This window comes from Barbatula barbatula (assembly GCF_947034865.1).
Source record: "Barbatula barbatula genome assembly, chromosome: 13".
In the NCBI taxonomy this organism is placed as follows: Eukaryota; Metazoa; Chordata; class Actinopteri; order Cypriniformes; family Nemacheilidae; genus Barbatula; species Barbatula barbatula.
This window is the reverse complement of record NC_136776.1, coordinates 24,199,266-24,216,613: the sequence shown is the minus strand read 5'-3', so window position 1 is coordinate 24,216,613 and position 17,348 is coordinate 24,199,266. Positions and strand designations below refer to the sequence as shown.

General features: G+C 40.9%; 3 protein-coding genes across 4 annotated transcripts; 2 read left to right on the top strand and 1 right to left on the bottom strand.

Annotated features, from left to right (window-relative positions):
• Nucleotides 1-9,744: 9,744 nt before the first annotated feature.
• ora2 (olfactory receptor class A related 2) lies at nt 9,745-10,704 on the bottom strand (the record flags this gene model as incomplete). Its single annotated transcript, XM_079471953.1, has 1 exon — nt 9,745-10,704. The coding sequence occupies one exon, from the start codon at nt 10,702-10,704 to the stop codon at nt 9,745-9,747; it is 960 nt and encodes a 319-aa protein (XP_079328079.1).
• Nucleotides 10,705-12,213: 1,509 nt separating this feature from the next.
• On the top strand, nt 12,214-13,164 carry ora1 (olfactory receptor class A related 1; the record flags this gene model as incomplete). The annotated part of the gene is made up of 1 exon (XM_079470789.1): nt 12,214-13,164. One exon carries the CDS (start codon nt 12,214-12,216, stop codon nt 13,162-13,164), a length of 951 nt encoding a protein of 316 aa, XP_079326915.1.
• A 150-nt stretch (nt 13,165-13,314) lies between these two features.
• LOC306902602 (rho-related GTP-binding protein RhoA-B) lies at nt 13,315-15,624 on the top strand. 2 transcript variants are annotated; one of them, XM_079471303.1, is made up of 5 exons: nt 13,315-13,440; nt 14,091-14,253; nt 14,756-14,876; nt 14,943-15,073; nt 15,155-15,624. In XM_079471303.1, exons 2-5 carry the CDS (start codon nt 14,098-14,100, stop codon nt 15,326-15,328), a joined length of 582 nt encoding a protein of 193 aa, XP_079327429.1. In that variant the 5' UTR covers nt 13,315-13,440; nt 14,091-14,097; the 3' UTR covers nt 15,329-15,624. The 2 variants fall into 2 exon arrangements, with proteins under 2 accessions (XP_079327429.1, XP_079327430.1); XM_079471304.1 differs by having other exon boundaries at nt 13,381-13,440; nt 14,096-14,253.
• The last annotated feature ends 1,724 nt before the right edge of the window (nt 15,625-17,348 follow it).

The following is a 17,348-nucleotide window of genomic DNA, read 5'->3' as shown; positions in this document are numbered from 1 at the left end:
TTTCAGGCTGCTTTGCCTCAAACAGTGTAGATACAGATTTTATCCATCTGAAATCAACCATACCAGTCAGCGTGGTTGCTTTCCACTGTAAAATAATTCATAGCTTTTAATTACACAAGCATTTGTGTATAATGCCTTATTAATTCATAAATTCATAATTCATAACATTAATTACAATTATTCATGAGACATTACAATGTATCATAAGGTGCATAACAAAGCATTATTAATACATTAAAACTACTTTTATAAATAATTATACAGATAACATATGTAAAGTGTTAGCTACCTGTTTTTTCATTTTTAAGGTGACTCTGGCAATGAAACATAAGTACAATAGGTGGACCAATAACATGTCTTTTGACACACATAAGGAAGTATTTCTTGTCTAGTGAGCAATAATAAAAAATGTATGATGAGCTAAAGCTGAACACGTCATTGAATTGATGTGTTAATGTGGATAATCTCATACGGTTTATGTTATTTTCTTACGCTATTAGCTACTGATACTGAGTTTATCACTCTGAAGTGTTCATACAGCTCTTGTCTAACTACTCATTAAGTATGCAACAGCATTCTGAAGTGTTACCCATTTCTTTTGGTGAGAGTAAATGTGCCAAACATTTGGCTGACCATAAATCTGATTCAATCTGATATGGCTTGACTTCTCTTTAATGCTTGGGCTTCATCTGACAGGTGGGTTGAAGTGCTGTGGAGGAGCTGTCAAATGACCATGATATTGAGTTTCAGGACATCTGCTAGTTCAGCAGCGCGTTTATAAAAAAGTCCAATCAAACAATTCGGAGGAATCAAATGCTTCCCGGTATAAGGAAATTAAATGCAGATGAGGAAAATTAAAACGTTTGCTCATAAATGTGCTCGTAAGAATTGGCTCAAGATGGTTGGAGTTTGACCAAGAGAAAGCTTCCTATAGTGGCTGCATGTGTTCAGATGTAGTTTTGTGCCCAAGAGTCACCCGGCAGAAGCGTTTGATAGCAGCTGTAGCATGACAACAGACATCAGTGACAGTAAAACATGTGAAAATAGTTTTTATGTGTGACTTTATTTCAAGATAGCGTGTGTCTTCCCTATATGGCTTTGTGTCCTTTGGATATTTAAGAGCTAAAGCTGTTGTTTGGCATGGCTCCACATACAGACCTGGCCCTGGATTAGCTGTAGGGGAGCGTCCGCATGTCTCTGGTATAAAGTTGCAGCCATTCTGCAGTACCAACATTTTTATTAATAAGTGCGATCAAAGATGGCAGTGCACAGGCCAATGCCCTTGGTTTCCCAACGCAAGAGTGTGTTGACAGAAGTAGAGACAAGAGAAAACAAGAGAAAGGGTCTTTATAAAGTTGTGGGTTTAATTCTCTTGATGTGTTCTTGACAGACTAGGACAGGAGTAAAAGGAGGAGCACAAATGACACAATGATGAATAAAAGCTTTGTCCAGATTTTTCTATAGGAAACTGTATCTGCTTTAGCAGAATAGCAAGACAAATACTCAGGAGACATTGTGAGCATAAGAATGTCTCACCATTTGCAGCTGTTGCCAACTTTAAGGTAAAGACGCATATAAATATAGAACATGACTGCAGCTCTCCTTCTTCAAGAAAAACGTTTCACGCGCTGCCAAAAGAAGCGGATGTTGCGAGCGAGCAGCTGCAGTTTAGAAATGCGTAGACAATGTTTTCCCTTTTCTTTATTATTATTTGAATTTCATGTGAAGAAGCTCTGGGATCTGAGTCCGATTGAAAATGACAATCCAATTTTAACTTAGCCATCTGATTTCTTCTGCGCAGACATTCTTCTGTCATGAACCTCATGTGGTGACTTTGAAATAACCTTCATGTGACACATCGCATAGCTTCACAAACATCCACTCAGAGACACAGGCTCACAGACTTGAAATCATATAGCCCTACAAAGATGTGTCTGAATTAAGAAGAAATTATGCTTTAAACATATCTACGAGCACGACAAAACTCTAAACAGAATTAGGCCAAACTCAGTGTATAACACAGACAATAAAAGAAATGTTTTCAAGACAGGTTTTCAAGTCTTGTGACGTCTTATGGAGGCTGATGATATAACATTACCAGCTAGTTTAGGACCAGTTTCAACTATACAACGCACAAAGAGTGCTCTTCTCATTGAAGTTCTGTTGCCTTTCAATGTCAAAGTCTAAGTCTGCTTTACTGTCCATTCTGCCACATGTGCAGTACATACATACATACATATATATAGAGGATTGAAACTGCGTTACTCTCAGTCCGATGGTGCATACAAATAACACTAACACAGAATAAAAATATATTTAAAAAAGATACAGATTAAGACAGATTATTATATATATGTAAACTACAACTCTACAAGCAGCGATATTTAAAACAAGCAAAAAAAAAAAGATTACAAGAGTGAAATATGTGAGGTAGTGCAAAGAGTTTATGATTCTGTTTAAAGGGACAAGGAGAGTAGGCTTTAATCTGTCAGAAGAGGTACTTGAAGAGGGGCAGACCGATGCTGAATGGGGTAGTGAGCAGTCCAAAGCTGCAAAAAGTCTGACTAGTGCGGGTCAGTGAATGTTGTGTGGGGGGGTGGAAGTACCTGCGGATGACGTCAGAGTTTAGTGGTGCAAAGGGCAAGAGAGGGGAGGGAGTGTACCTTTCTGACTGCCTGGTGGATGAAGCTCTCCTTTAGTCTGGTCCGGGCCTGAAGACTCGGCAGTCACCTCTCTGATAGCAGCAGCCTGAAGAAGCTGTGTGTCTGGTGAGTGAGATCACCTGCAATTCAGAGGGCTTTTCGGGTGAGACGGGTTCCATAAATGTCCTGGATTAGGGGAGAGAGACAACAATGATCTTCTCGGCTGCTCTCACTATGTGTTGGAGGGTCTTACGGCAGGCGCCGTACCACACAGTGATGCAGCTGGTCAGAATGCTCTCGATGGTGCTCTGTAGAAGGTTCAGGGACTGGGGCTATTGCTCTTGCTCTTCTTAGTAGACTTTATACCAGAAGTGCACAAAATTGTAGACAAGTTTAGTTTTTAGAAAGCAACAGATTCCTAGAAAAATATGACAGTTTATTACCAGTTTAAATGCACAATGCCATCCAAATAAATGCACGTATATCCTGAGTGTTACTGTGCATTTCAAGTATATTGCTTCAAACACATGCTTCACAAAGATACATGCAGCATCGCAAGAGAAAAGGTAAAACTACCCCTAATTCTTTCAGCTGAATGTTCGTTGTGCGTGCGCGCATGTGTCTATCTCTCTGTCAGCAGTGATGAAATCTGTCTTGCTGTGGAGCTTCAACCATCTGCAGCAACAAACAACAAACCTGACCAAGCAATAGGCTTTCATGCATTATAAACAAAGACTATGTGATGTTTGCTATTCTGCACTGAAAGTTGTTGGATGAAAGAGAGAGCGTCTCTGAAGTTGTGTGTTCTCACAACATACACATGTGACAAAATTTATCACAAAACAGACATGTGTGTGATCAATGCTGTTCAGGAAAGTCAAGCAGGTTTCTACAAACATTTCTGCAATGTTTCATATACAAAACTGAGATAATGTCAGTATTACATTGATTAACATTACATAAAAAAATGCATCTCGAACCTCAGAGAAGCTGTCAGAATTGTCCTTGTTCCTGCACAACAAAAGGCAACACCATTTCATGAAAGAAAAGCAAGTGACTTTTATTATGAAGGACACTGTTAATGTGTACCACTATGAGCCACTCAATCGTAATCATTACAATCGTCTACAACCAGACCTGATATATGACATTCTGCTTGTGGGAGTCGCAGTGTACATGAGGGAGATCTGATCTGGGTCTTATCAAAGAGTTTAGATACCAAGAGGTGAAACTCTGCTGCTTTGTGGGTAACAACCACTAGGTGGCACTTCGGTGACTACTTTTGATTGTTATTTTTTATCCAACTATAGACATTAACTATTATTATTATTTCTTAATGTTAATCAACTAAGTGTAAATATAGTTTACAAATATTGCTTCCTCTGGAACACACTACAACATGAGAAATGAAATATGATGCATTGCTGTGTCTATTTTAGGGAGTTATTCCACAATGACACGCATCTTACACAGGTTGATTTTTAATGATGGCTTTGTTTTATACACAGTTTATGTAAAGCACAGGGGTTTGTGTCTCGGTAAAAATCTACTGAGGTGTTTTTAGACGCTGTTCATATTTCAGGTATACATGGAGCTTTGGCTCTTGTGGTGTTTGCCGTTGCAAAGTAAGCAAGAATGTAGAGGAAGAGATATGTGTAGTGTTTAATGTGTGTGTAGTGTTTGATGTGTGTGTAGTGTTTGATGTGTGTGTATTATTTGATGTGTGTGTAGTGTTTGACTTGTGTGTAGTGTTTGATGTGTGTGTAGTGTGTGACGCTTGTGTATTATTTGATGAGTGTGTAGTATGCCTATTTGATGTGTGTATTCGCGCAAGATTGTTCTGACGCCCCTCGCAGCCTCGGTTTACTTCTCAGCTTGATCCTGTCGAACCCTCGTGCATGACAGCTGTGGCCTGGTGGTAAGAGTGTTGGGCTTGTGATCAGAAGGTTGCTGATTCAAATCTCAGTGTCAGCAGGTCATGACTGAAGTGCCCTTGAGCAAGACACCTTACTCCTGATTGCTCTGCAGTAATGTGTCACTGTATCCTGCTTTGGATAAAAGCATCTGCTAAATGAATAAATGTAAATGTAACAAACTCACTCCACGTGTCCGATGAAACGGTCTGAGAACTTTTATACATGCGGGCCAATATGAGGAGAAGGCTGGAGACTTGAAGCAGGCATACCAACAGAAGGATGCAGCTTTTATCAGAACAGATAAAAAGTATTAAAGCGGTTCTCCACCAATGAATCAAAATGTTTTACTCGCCCTCAAGGCATCCTACCTGAAATTGGCAATTCTTCTAAAGAATAAGAAATCTATTGTTGTGAAGCAATCGTGCAACATCTTTAATTTATAATCGATTAGCTATGGATCAATAATTCATTTTAATGTTACTACGTAGGTCTATGTAATGTTTTGTTTATTAATCTGACAGATGGGTTACAAAAATGTATTTGTTTAAAAATGTATGTGACTAACCAATAACTGTTTTTGATCTTTTTGTCGATTCCCTCCTTTGCTTAATCCAGCTTTAATCCTCCTAGTGACATGGCCTTGTGAACTAACGGTACTGTTTAGCGTGTTGATATAATGTTTATATGCTCTCCTACTTGTCAGTCACTTTGGATAAAAGCATCTGCTAAATGTTTATGTAAAATGTAAATCATGGTAGAACTGCAGCCTCCCCCTATAGAACATGAGTGATGAGATGATGATGATTGTAATGCAGCTCACCACCAGCAGAGGGCACTAACACACCAGTGAAACACGCTCGTGACTCTGACACAGCGGCGGTATTCTCGAATGCTTTCAGCCGATTTAATCACTTGAAGGAAAACTTTACGACTGGATAGTAAATGTCCCTTTAAAACACATAATGTCTGTCATTCTTGAGTTCAAGTGAAAACGCCTCGTGTTTTTACTAACATACAGACAGCATATGTAAGTGATTGTTGTACTTACTGTGTCATTCCTCTCTTATCAACACAAACAAACGCTAATGCTTCTTCTCGTGTGTTTGTTGGCTCTGGTTTGCTGTTTCAGCGCCTCCCACTGCCCTGGAAGTGTAAAGACACGCCTTTGTTTTACATTACAGTCTCGCGAGAGTGTGTTCACTTAAGAACCGCTGTTGAAACGCTCTCGCGATACTTTGATACCGATTGGGCTCTACTTCACCCCTGTTGTATTCTCATTACACTTCACATATGTTTTTATGCATAAACCTTTTTTACAGGTATCATGTACAATTTCTTGTAGCTTTGCCAGCAACACGTTGTGTTATGTTTTATTACTGTTTGTTTTGTATTCAGTGTTAAAGGATGCTGCTTCTAACGTTATTCCAATGACGCCTTGTCATCATTTAAAAAGCCACTTCATCTTATCACAGCAGATTATAAATGATATTGTTTCATTATGATTTTAATGTAGAGAGTCTCATTAAAACAAACTGTCACAATGTCACACTGTCAGTGTCAAAGAGATTTCCACCGAACCTGTATAATGTTCATCTCTCTCTCTCTCTCTCTCTCTCTCTCTCTCTCTCTCTCTCTCTAAAGAAAATTCATTTCTAGTTGTATATTTATTCTTGTCTAATATCAGTGAACCAAACTATTTTGTTTATTGTTTTTCAAATGTTTGGCAATGAAACCATGTGTTGTATAGTTTTCTCTACATATAATGGTTTTCTTGTTTGTAAAGCTGGTTTGAAACAATGCAACGTTATAGAAGTAAATGAAGTTTCTCATTGAGGTGTTGCTCGTGTCTCGTCTGCACATTCAGATGAAACAGACAAGCGCATGTTCAATCCTGTACACATTCCTGCCGTGTTTCCAAAGTTTCCATGAAGATCCTTCAACTTTTCATTTCAGCTATATTCTCATAACATTACAGCACAATGCAATCGGGTTACAAAAGAATGAAAGTGTTAGAAGGCATCAGATGTGCTCAAGCTTCCACTCAAGAAACCAAACAGGAATAAAAGAAAAGATTGAAATTCTCCTTTATTACTCTGCACAGCTAATCATTTTCTCATTCACAATTTGGTTGTTTGTTTTTCAGTCAAAATAAGTAAATGCCATTCAAACAAGATCCTTAACAAGCTCAACGGTGTGAGAATATCTCTTTAATGTTTATCTCCTCGTGTAAATGTACGTCGTTTAGATTAATTTGACTGAAAATACAGTAACATCTGTGGTGTGATGATTGGATGATTCAAAGACTTTCACATTCCTGCAGCGAGTCCTGACAGAGCTCTACACTTCCTTATATGGAAACTTCCTTATATGGTGTCAAAATTAGCAAACCTGTATGTCAAAATGTCAACTTGTGCGGTTCTTACAAAAGATGCCACGAGCACACGCTGTAAGACATCACTTCCATTACGTAAAACACATTGCGTTTGTCTAACGTTGAAACCCAGCCTGCAGATGAGACTACTGTCTGAATGTAAAACTTTGATTTCATTGTTTTAACTGAGACGGAGCAAACATCACACATGTATCTGAGGAGTTAGGGTGGGTGTGGCTATGACTCAGAGGGGCGGGCCCTGGGCTGAATGAACCTTGCACCTGGAACAGGTAAGGTAGCAGAGACAAACTCTGGGCTCTTCTCAGCAGATCTTTGTTCTCCTTTTCTGCTGGATTGTGTAACATGGACGATAATTTCTCTTTTTATCTGAAAGAAATCAACAGACAACTACAAACTGTGTTTTACATGTGCATGTCATTACAGTTTGAATCTATCGGTGAGTATAAAGTTGATTAGATTTTAATGAAAATAAAATTTTTAATGAGAAATGTTCTTCTGTGTGCCATTATTCTAAAACTGCGATCCTCTATGTTTAAATGGTGCATGCGCTGTGTGTGTCTGTGTGCGTGTGTGTCTGGGAGTGTGTGCGTGTGTGTGCGTGTGTGTGTGTGTGTCTGTGTGTGTGTGTGTGTGTGTGTGTGTGTGTGTGTGTGTGTCTGTGCGTGCGTGCGTGTGTGTGTGTGTCTGTACGTGTGTGTGTCTGGGTGTGTCTGTGTGTGTGTGTGCGTGCGTGCGTGTGTGTGGTTGCAGGGCAGATTCACAGCAGGTCTGGTCTTGTACATGAAAACGTCTGCGTCAGGAAACCTCAAGCAGTCACACAAACAGATGAGCTGAGTGAACATCTGAACACATCCGTGTGTTGTGTCCTTCATTCCACCGGAGTCTGCTTGAACAGATCAGACTTCAGCAGAGTGAAGATAATAACACGCGGATCAAGCGTCTGATAAAAGTATTCAGACTCTCCTCCGGTGTCTGATGATGTCCCCACTCACCTGATGTTATTTATCACAAATTAATTATAGTTCAATTCAATTTGATTTAAATAGTGATTTTCACAATGTCCAAAGCAGCTTTACTCTTTACAGGAGAAAATACAAATAAAAACATAAATAGACAGAAAAGGTAAATCATTGTTTGTAGAACAAGCATCATTCTAACAAAACAATGTTAAAGGAATTCACCAAACCATTAAGCTAATCTAATATCAGCAGTCTCCCGCTGAGCAAGCCAACACAGCCCTGTGGAGTGAAACCCAAACTCCAATGATAAATAAATGGAGAAAAAACCTCTGGAGGATCCAGACTCAGCCAGGGGGACAAGTTCTCCTCTAACGTGTCACAGCTGCACTCACTGACTTTGATTCAAAGAGTAAATGTTTATGAATAACTGGGAGAGCTTATTAGTTGTGATATAGGACATTTAATTTGGTGAAACTGTTTAGGTCTAATTTTGTCTCAGATGAATGTTATAAGAAGGAAAAATAGTGTATAATAGTGGCATAATGTAAGTGTGCAACTTCAAACTGCTGTCATGTGATGTAAGTTTAGTGTTGTAAATACTGTTTAGCAATATTGTTACAATAAGTAGTCCGTCTTTGCTCTTGGTTGATGATAGAATTGCCTGAGCTGGAGTTGGTATGGTCTCGCAGGAGGATGGCACGGGTGTTTTTAACTGGAGCTGGCCTAATCTCTAGTTAGGGATGGGCATATGACGTTCATCTGGGCCTGGCGTAATCTCTACCTACCTCAGGAAAAAATGTTAAAGAGTTTAAAAGTTATACAAATTAATCTGGTATGAGTACCTGTGTACAATACATATACATTTGTATTTAAATGATTCAGGAAGTCAACAAGCGATGCATCACAAAAAGGCAATAAACACGAGTGCTGTGCAAATGGCAGTACAAAAAACACATTTGTCTGTCTATTGTTTTTTTGTTGTCCTCAGTTTATGTTATTCGAATATTATGAAACAAACACAAAGAAACCTAATTCATGAAAAAAAACTTTTTGTTACCGCTTTACATTAAGGTACCCTTTATGAAGCATTTATAAATGTGTTGATTAATGATTAATAAGTCATTAACAAATGCATTATAAAGCAGTTATAACTGCATGAATAAAAAGGAGGATTGTAATGAAATACCTGCCAAATAGTGAACAGGTGTAAAAAACAACACAACACCCTTCAGTGTCCAGTCTGACAGACTATATTACAAACAACATCAAGATAATAATCAATCTGCTTTCCATTGATTCATAAATACATTTATTAAGCATTTATAACATGTGCGTTAAACATGGTTCACTATTTGGGAGATGGTCCCTCTTTTTATTCATGCAGTTATAAATGCTTCATAATGCATTTGTAAATTACTTATTTATCATTGATGAACAAATTTATAAATGCTTCATAAAGGGTGACTTAATGTAAAGTGTTACCAACTTTTTTATCAGGAGTAGATGTGCATAAATGAAAGTTTATGGGGGGGTGGAGTGTGAAGACAAAAAGTATTCTGACACTAGTTTTAGTGATTATGTTTGTAGCTCATGTGCTAATGTGTAAACTTGTAAACAGAAAATAAGACTTCATACATCCACTGTAGATCCCTTTAGAAGTGTGAAACCTGATGTAAGTTCTGAGAAAAGCATTTGTTTGCAGACGACACAAAAACCCTAACCTTACCACTGAGCTACAGGAAAGCAAAAATGTGCAACATGTGCAAATTCATGATGACAGACACACATTTGTCAGTCAGTGATGCGACGTGTTTTAGTTTCCAAGACGTGATGTATCAGGCTGAAGTGGTTTCAGAAAACCCCTTGCGTCCGTTCCCACACATTAGCTGTTTGTTCACTTTCTTGTTGGAGGCGATGATGATGATGGGACTGACGGCAGCGTACAGAGATGAGAAGAAAATCCTCAGATCTGAGATCAGCGAGGAACTCAGAGTCTGCTGAACTGTCAGCGTGTAAACCCACAGCCCGTTATCCACCCCATAAAACAACACATACAGCGTTACTAAGGTGACCACGGTGACTGCTGCCCGGCGTTCTGCAGACAGGCCCTGCCTTCCACCGGCGACCGGAACGCCACTTCGTAAACCTTTCACCTGCCGGGTGTGCCGATACAAGAAGGCCAGAATAATGAGGCTGGCCACCGCCATTAACGCAATAGGTACCACATCTCTCCCGACCTGCACGGCACCATTGGCATCCCGAGAGATCCTGGACGGGAAGCTCAGGAAACAAAACTCCACATTGATTCCGTTCTGTACGAGTTTGGAGTCGTTCTTCGCACCTGTGGCGAACAGGAGGGGAGCAACGCTCATGGAGGTGTTGATCATCCATAACACCAGGAAAATGGAACCCAGGTATTGGGCCATCAGAAGCCGGGTGTCGGCCCAGCGCGAGCCAGGCGGAGCGACGCTCAGGCACTGGTAGGCGCTCAGCACGAACGTCAGCCAGATGGACAAAGATCTGGAAGTGCGATAGATGAATATGACGGCTTTACAGCCAACATCGTCAAACACGTTGTAGATGTCAAACGTGGCGAGAACCTCCAGCAGGCAGCGGACGCCCACCACCATGAGGTTTGCAGATGCCAGGTGCAGCACGATGGCGTCGGCGGGTAAGAGGCGACCCTCTCGATACATTGCTGAAAGGAAAGCGCAGATGACCCCGCCATTGCCCAGAATCCCCATCGCCGTTAGCGACAGGAACAGCATCCCACGCATCAAGGCGTCTGAGTTCATATGAAATCAATCCTTTTCCCAAACACGAGAGAAAGCCTCAATGATTCTTCTCTGAGTCGTTCAGTAAACCTCAGAACGATCATCAGGTCTTATAGTCTTGTAAGAGCCGTAGGGATGTTAATGTTCAGTGAGTTTATTATCTAATTAGATTATCTAATCTAGTCCAGTGATTCTGTCACAAATGAACCTTCATCGCAATCAACCACAGCAGAATCATGTTTCTTCTGACTCTTGTAAAGAGGGAACACTGGTGTCGAGATATTAGCATTTGTCAAATGCATTGATAATATTTCAGACATATTGCATATTGTATGGTGTTAAAGATGACCACAAGTATGAGAGAATCCTGATCTCAGGAGGTGTTAGTCAGACTCACAGGACATGATGATGAAGCTCATTAATGAAACAACAGAAAACAGACGAGTCGAGACCTGCCCGAAAGCGGCTCATAACAGACATTTCATTTGTTAATGATCTTAATGTTGTCTAATTATCCTCTGAGGACACACAGGGGACAAACACACTTACAAGTAAACAATATAGAATTATAAAAGACAAGGAAAAAAAAGGTCTTTAGATTACAAATATTTTTCAACCTTGATAGAGTCTTAAAGGAAAATATTCAGGAAACCAAAAGAGAAACATAAGTAACAAAGCCATTCATAAATCAAATTCAACCCACAATGTAGATTCATTATATTATGAAATATTTGAATGTAACATTATTTTTTCCATTTACGCTCACATGCAATCTTTATTTTTCAGATTGGCATGTAAAGTTAGACTGGATACCTGTCAAGGGTTTAAACCTCTCAAAGATTCACACTTGGAATGCATCAGGTCACATTTTACAACACGTAATCACTTACACGTGATGTGAATCCATCTACTATCCCTCAGAAAATATTTTTACAGTTATAACACCATGTGTATTCCATAATTTAATATTGGAATACGCGGCTCGGTTGGAATCTCAGTGCCAGCAGGTCATGACTAACCCTTGAGCAAGACACCTTACCCCTGATCGCTCTGCAGTAATGTGTCACTGTAATAAAAGGATAAAAGCGTCTGCCAAATGAATAAATGTAAATATATATCTTTGATTGTCCATTACACACTTAACTTTCTCAGTTTGTCTGTTTGTTTAACAATGTATTTTCTGTACAGCTGCTTTGCAACTATGTCAATTGCAAAAAAGCTAAATCAACTTTGAACGAAAGGGTTTCAATTCTGAATATCTGCCGATGGACACACAAGCTCTGAGGAATTAAGGTGGCACGCAGGTGGGCCATTTTTACATTCCTGTTTTCTTTGTTTTCTTGAGTTTGTGGCGGATCCCATGAGACATGAGAGGATATATAGTCGCATTGCACGAGTCACAAGTAACGTATAGCAAATCCTACAAACGGAACACTCACACGCAGGTAAGCAAATCGTATCAAACTGCTTGTGGCTTTTGGATCAATGCAAATGCTCATGAATGAATCTGAACTCTGCAGGTGCGGCTCCATGGACTTATGCGTCACCATCAAAGGCGTCTCCTTCCTCTTGCAGGCAGGACTGGGCATCCTTGGCAATGTCTTGGTCCTGTTGGCATACGTCCACATTACACTGAACGATCCCAACCTGCAGCCCGTTGACATGATTCTAGGTCACCTGGCCTTCGCCGACCTTCTGCTGCTGCTGACACGTGGCGTCCCACAGACCATGACGGTGTTCGGCCTGCAGAATCTGCTGGACGACGCCGGCTGCAAGGTGGTCATCTACACGTACCGCATTGCAAGAGCCCTGTCCGTCTGCATCACCTGCATGCTGAGCGTGTTCCAGGCGGTCACCGTGGCGCCTGCGTCCGGACCGTACCTGTCTAGGATAAAGGCCATGCTGCCGCAGCTGGTCGTCCCCACCTTTGTGGCACTGTGGTTTATAAACATGGCCGTATGCATAGCCGCCCCGTTCTTCTCTGTGGCCCCTCGTAATGGTACCGTCCCTCCGTTCACACTCAACCTGGGCTTCTGCCACGTCGACTTCCGTGATAACTTGTCCTACGTCATTAACGGCATCGCCGTTTCGGTGCGAGACTTCGCTTTTGTTGGCGTGATGCTGGGCTCCAGCGTCTACATCCTGGTCCTCCTGCACCGCCACAGTAGGAAGGTGAGAGGCATCCGAAGGTCACAGGGCGACACCATGGAAACACGGGCGGCCAAGACAGTGGTGATGTTGGTGGTTCTGTACGCCATGTTTTTTGGCATCGATAACATGATCTGGATCTACATGTTGACTGTGGCTCAGGTGCCTCCCGTGGTGGCCGATATGAGAGTGTTCTTCTCCTCGTGTTATGCATCTCTTAGCCCGTTCCTCATCATCTCCTCTAATAAGAAGGTCAAAGCGAGGATGGTGTGTGCAGCCTCAGACCAAGCGCAGCAAGCAGTGGACAACAAGGACTCAAATGTTAAAAACTGATCATAACACAGAGCTCTAGGTTTTAGTAAAGAGTTGTAACCGGGTTAAACGCCATGTGTCTGAATTATATCTCTAGTTGAACATTTTAAATGTGAACAAATATCTATTTTTCATGCACCCCTCTGAAAACACTTATTTTGACATGTGTGCGGCGTTTATGTGGACTGACTTTTATTTTGACGGCTTGTTTTCCTGACGCCATCTTGTGTATTTGTGTCTGGCTTCGGGCGCGCGCACTGATCCGACCCGGAAAACTCAAGGCTAATAAATCTGACGGTGAGATTCACATTATTCAGGTTTCTACAACAATTCACATTTTAAAACACGGATTTACTTTCACACAGTTTAGTTCAAGCGAGTGATTTGATGATCGCGCTTTATTTATGAACATTAAAGCGCTTTAAATGCCGCGAGTCGCACACTTCCGCTTTAGCACCCTGTTATCTTAACATCTGCTTTAAACGTTACGTTCATTATTTTGTAAATGTGTATTTTATCGCGAGTTTGCTATTTATGTGCCTAAATGTTCGTTTTTTTCTATCAATGTTACTTCATGTCCGAAGCTGTGTTTAAAAACACTTGGATTTGAAATCCGATAAAATATCATCAGTTCCATTTGATAAGATTTATGAACATACACACTTTTAAACACTTTGTAATGTACGTGTAAATTGTGTCGTTATGTCTGCTTTTATTTCAAATAAACCGTTGTAATTGTTATCATGTTTATCTGTTGTCGTTGTGTTTGTTTCTACTCTGACAGACAGTATTCGAGTGTTTTTGCACATTTACTCCAGATGAAGTTATTGTAGTTCAGATGATCAAAGGCGTTTTGCTGTGTGATCTGATCCACGTGAAATGTTGTGATGCAGAAACTCAGTCACGTGCTTTTAAAGGTTGTGTGTATGGTTGTGTTGTTTGTGTAGTGCAGGAATGGCCGCCATCCGTAAGAAGCTGGTGATTGTTGGTGACGGTGCTTGTGGGAAGACGTGTCTCCTCATCGTCTTCAGTAAAGATCAGTTTCCAGAGGTTTATGTGCCCACTGTGTTTGAAAACTATGTGGCCGACATTGAAGTGGACAGTAAACAGGTAAGCTGTGTGCTGTTTACTGCGAGCACCATCACCTTTCTGAATCTATACATCCAACCCCTTCAGAGGACTGAGCGACATGCCTAACATTTGTTATCTTGATATGTTTGAACATTTTGACGATGCTTGTTATATATCCCCATGTTTTTCCGATTGTTTTTTATGGTTTTCTTTCACCCCATTTGCAAAAACACAGACTTAGTGAGCACATAAAACTGTTTCTGAACACATGAACAAATGCTGTCAGGGTGATGTAAGAGCGATTGTCTTCCTGTAAATGATGAGATTGTGTTGATTATCTGTTTTCTCTTTATGGATGAATTCATCATATCAGTGTCGCTCGCTGTTGTTGTGTTGAAAACAAAGATAACGTCTAAGATATAAAGGAGAAATAGAACTGCTCATTGACGGCGTCTTCGATACATGAACCATATGCAATCATCAAAATAATATGTAATATTTGAGGTATATATGTCATCATGTGTTGTGTGGTTGGTTTCAGGTGGAGTTGGCGCTTTGGGATACGGCAGGTCAGGAGGATTACGATCGACTGCGGCCGCTGTCTTATCCCGACACAGATGTCATCCTCATGTGCTTTTCCATCGACAGTCCCGACAGTCTTGGTGAGTGAACTCTGCCACGTGTTCCCTCGACCCGTCCGCTGAACTTTAACCTTCTTTTCTCTGCAGAGAACATTCCGGAGAAGTGGACTCCAGAGGTCAAACACTTCTGCCCCAACGTTCCTATAATCCTGGTGGGCAACAAAAAGGACCTTCGTAACGACGAACACACACGTCGTGAGCTCATCAAGATGAAGCAGGTACGCAACACCACAGATGCATTGTGAACTGTGGGCTCTCATTGAAATTTAACACGAACCCTTGTTGTTGCCCTCTTGCAGGAGCCCGTCAAACCGGAGGAGGGCCGAGATATGGCCAACAGAATCTCTGCCTTCGGATACATGGAATGCTCGGCTAAAACCAAGGATGGCGTCAGGGAGGTTTTCGAAATGGCCACCAAGGCGGCGCTGCAGGCCAGGAGGGGCAAGAAGAGCAATAAATGCCTCCTGCTGTAATGGACAGTGACTTGAACATCGGTGTATTTTTATTCTTTTAACTGAATCAGTTCAGCTAGTGATGAGAGTTTGTGTCAGTATTTAATGCTTCTGTTTGTACATCATCCAATCGAATGCCACATTTCGCTGTTCATAGTGATGCACTGTGAGCCGCTGATACAAATATGCAACAGAGTTCAAAAACACACGCACACGCACATCAGGACCAACGTACACACACGGACGAGACTTGAAATTCGTCTTTCAGTAAAAAAAACTGAATTTGGTATGTTTGTGTATTAAAATCTTTATACAAATCCTGTTCTCGGCTTAAATGTTTCAGAAATGGATCTCAAGTTTATTTGCTTGTTTTTTATATTCAAGGGCTACACGAAGATCAGCTGAACTTATCGTTTGCAGGAAAAAGGTTTTGTTTACATGATATTTGTGTGTGTACTGTGTATATTCATTATGTATATACACTTAACAAAATTATAAACGCAACACATTTTTTCCTTGCCCCCTATTTAATGAGCTGAACTCAAAGATCTAAGATTTTTTCAATGTACATAAAAGGTATTTTTCTCTCAAATATTGTTCAAAAATCTGTGTTAGTGAGCACTTCTCCCATCCACCTCAAGTGTGTGACATATCACTTATTGCTCTCTGATCTCTTTGCATAAAAGCATCTGCTAAATGTAAAAGTGATTAGACAGCATGATTATTGCACAGGTGTGCCTTAGGCTGGCCACAATAAAAGGCCACTATAAAATGTACAATTTTACTTTTTTGGGGATCCGAAAACAAGCCAGTATCTGGTGTGACCACCATTTGCCTCACGCAGTGCACCACCTCTCCATCGCATAGCGTTGATCAGATTGTTGATTGTGGAATGTTGGTCCACTCCTCTTCAATGGCTGTGTGAAGTTGGTTGATATTGGCAGGAACTGGAACACGCTGTCCCACTGATCCAGAGCATCCCAAACATGCTCAATGGGTGACGTGTCCAGTGAGTATCCTGGCCATGCAAGAACTGGTATGTTTTCAGCTTCCAGGAAATGTGTACAGATCCTTTCAACATGGGGCTGTGCATTATCATGCTGCAACATGAGGTGATGGCTGTGGATTATGGCACAATAATGGGCCTCAGGATATCGTCACCGCATCTACGTGGGTCAGCTGTGGCCTAGTGGTTAGAGCGTTGGGCTTGTGATCAGAAGGTTGCCGGATGGAATCTCAGTGTCAGCAGGTCATGACTGAAGTGCCCTTGAGCAAGACACCTTACCCCTGATTGCTCTGCAGTAATGTGTCACTGTAAAAAACTACTTGTAAGTCACTTTGGATAAAAGCATCTGCCAAATGAATAAATGTAAATGTAAGCTTCCCTGAGACAGTTTGTGGAGAAATTCTTTGGTTATGCAAACAGATTGTTGCAGCAGCTGTCCGGGTGGCTGGTCTCAGATGATCTTAAGAGGTGAAGATGCTGGATGTGGAGGTCCTGTGCAGTTGTGGTTATACGTGGTCTGCAGTTGTGAGTCAGGTTGGATGTACTGCCAAATTCTCTGAAAGGCCTTTGGAGACAGCGTAAGGTAGAGAAATGATCATTCAATTCACAGGCAACAGCTCTGGTGGACATTCTTGCAGAAAGCCCTCAAAACTTGCGACATCTGTGGTATTGTGCTGTGTGATAAAACTGCACAAAGTAGAGTAGCGGTTTATTGTGGCAGCCAAAAGCACACCTGTGCAATAATCATGCTGTCTAATCAGCATCTTGTTATATCACACCTGTGAGTAGGATAGATTATCTCGGCAATGGCGAAGTGCTCAATAACACAGATTTGTGAACAATATTTGAGAGAAATGGGCCTTTTGTGTACATTCAAAAAGTCTTAGATCTTTGAGTTCAGCTCAAGAAAAATGGGGGCAAAAACAAAAGTTTATAGTTTATAATATACTAATTTATTATTATGCGTTTATAATTTTTTTCAGTGTATAAATACACACACATCACTGACACCAGAACTGAATCATTCAATGCAAC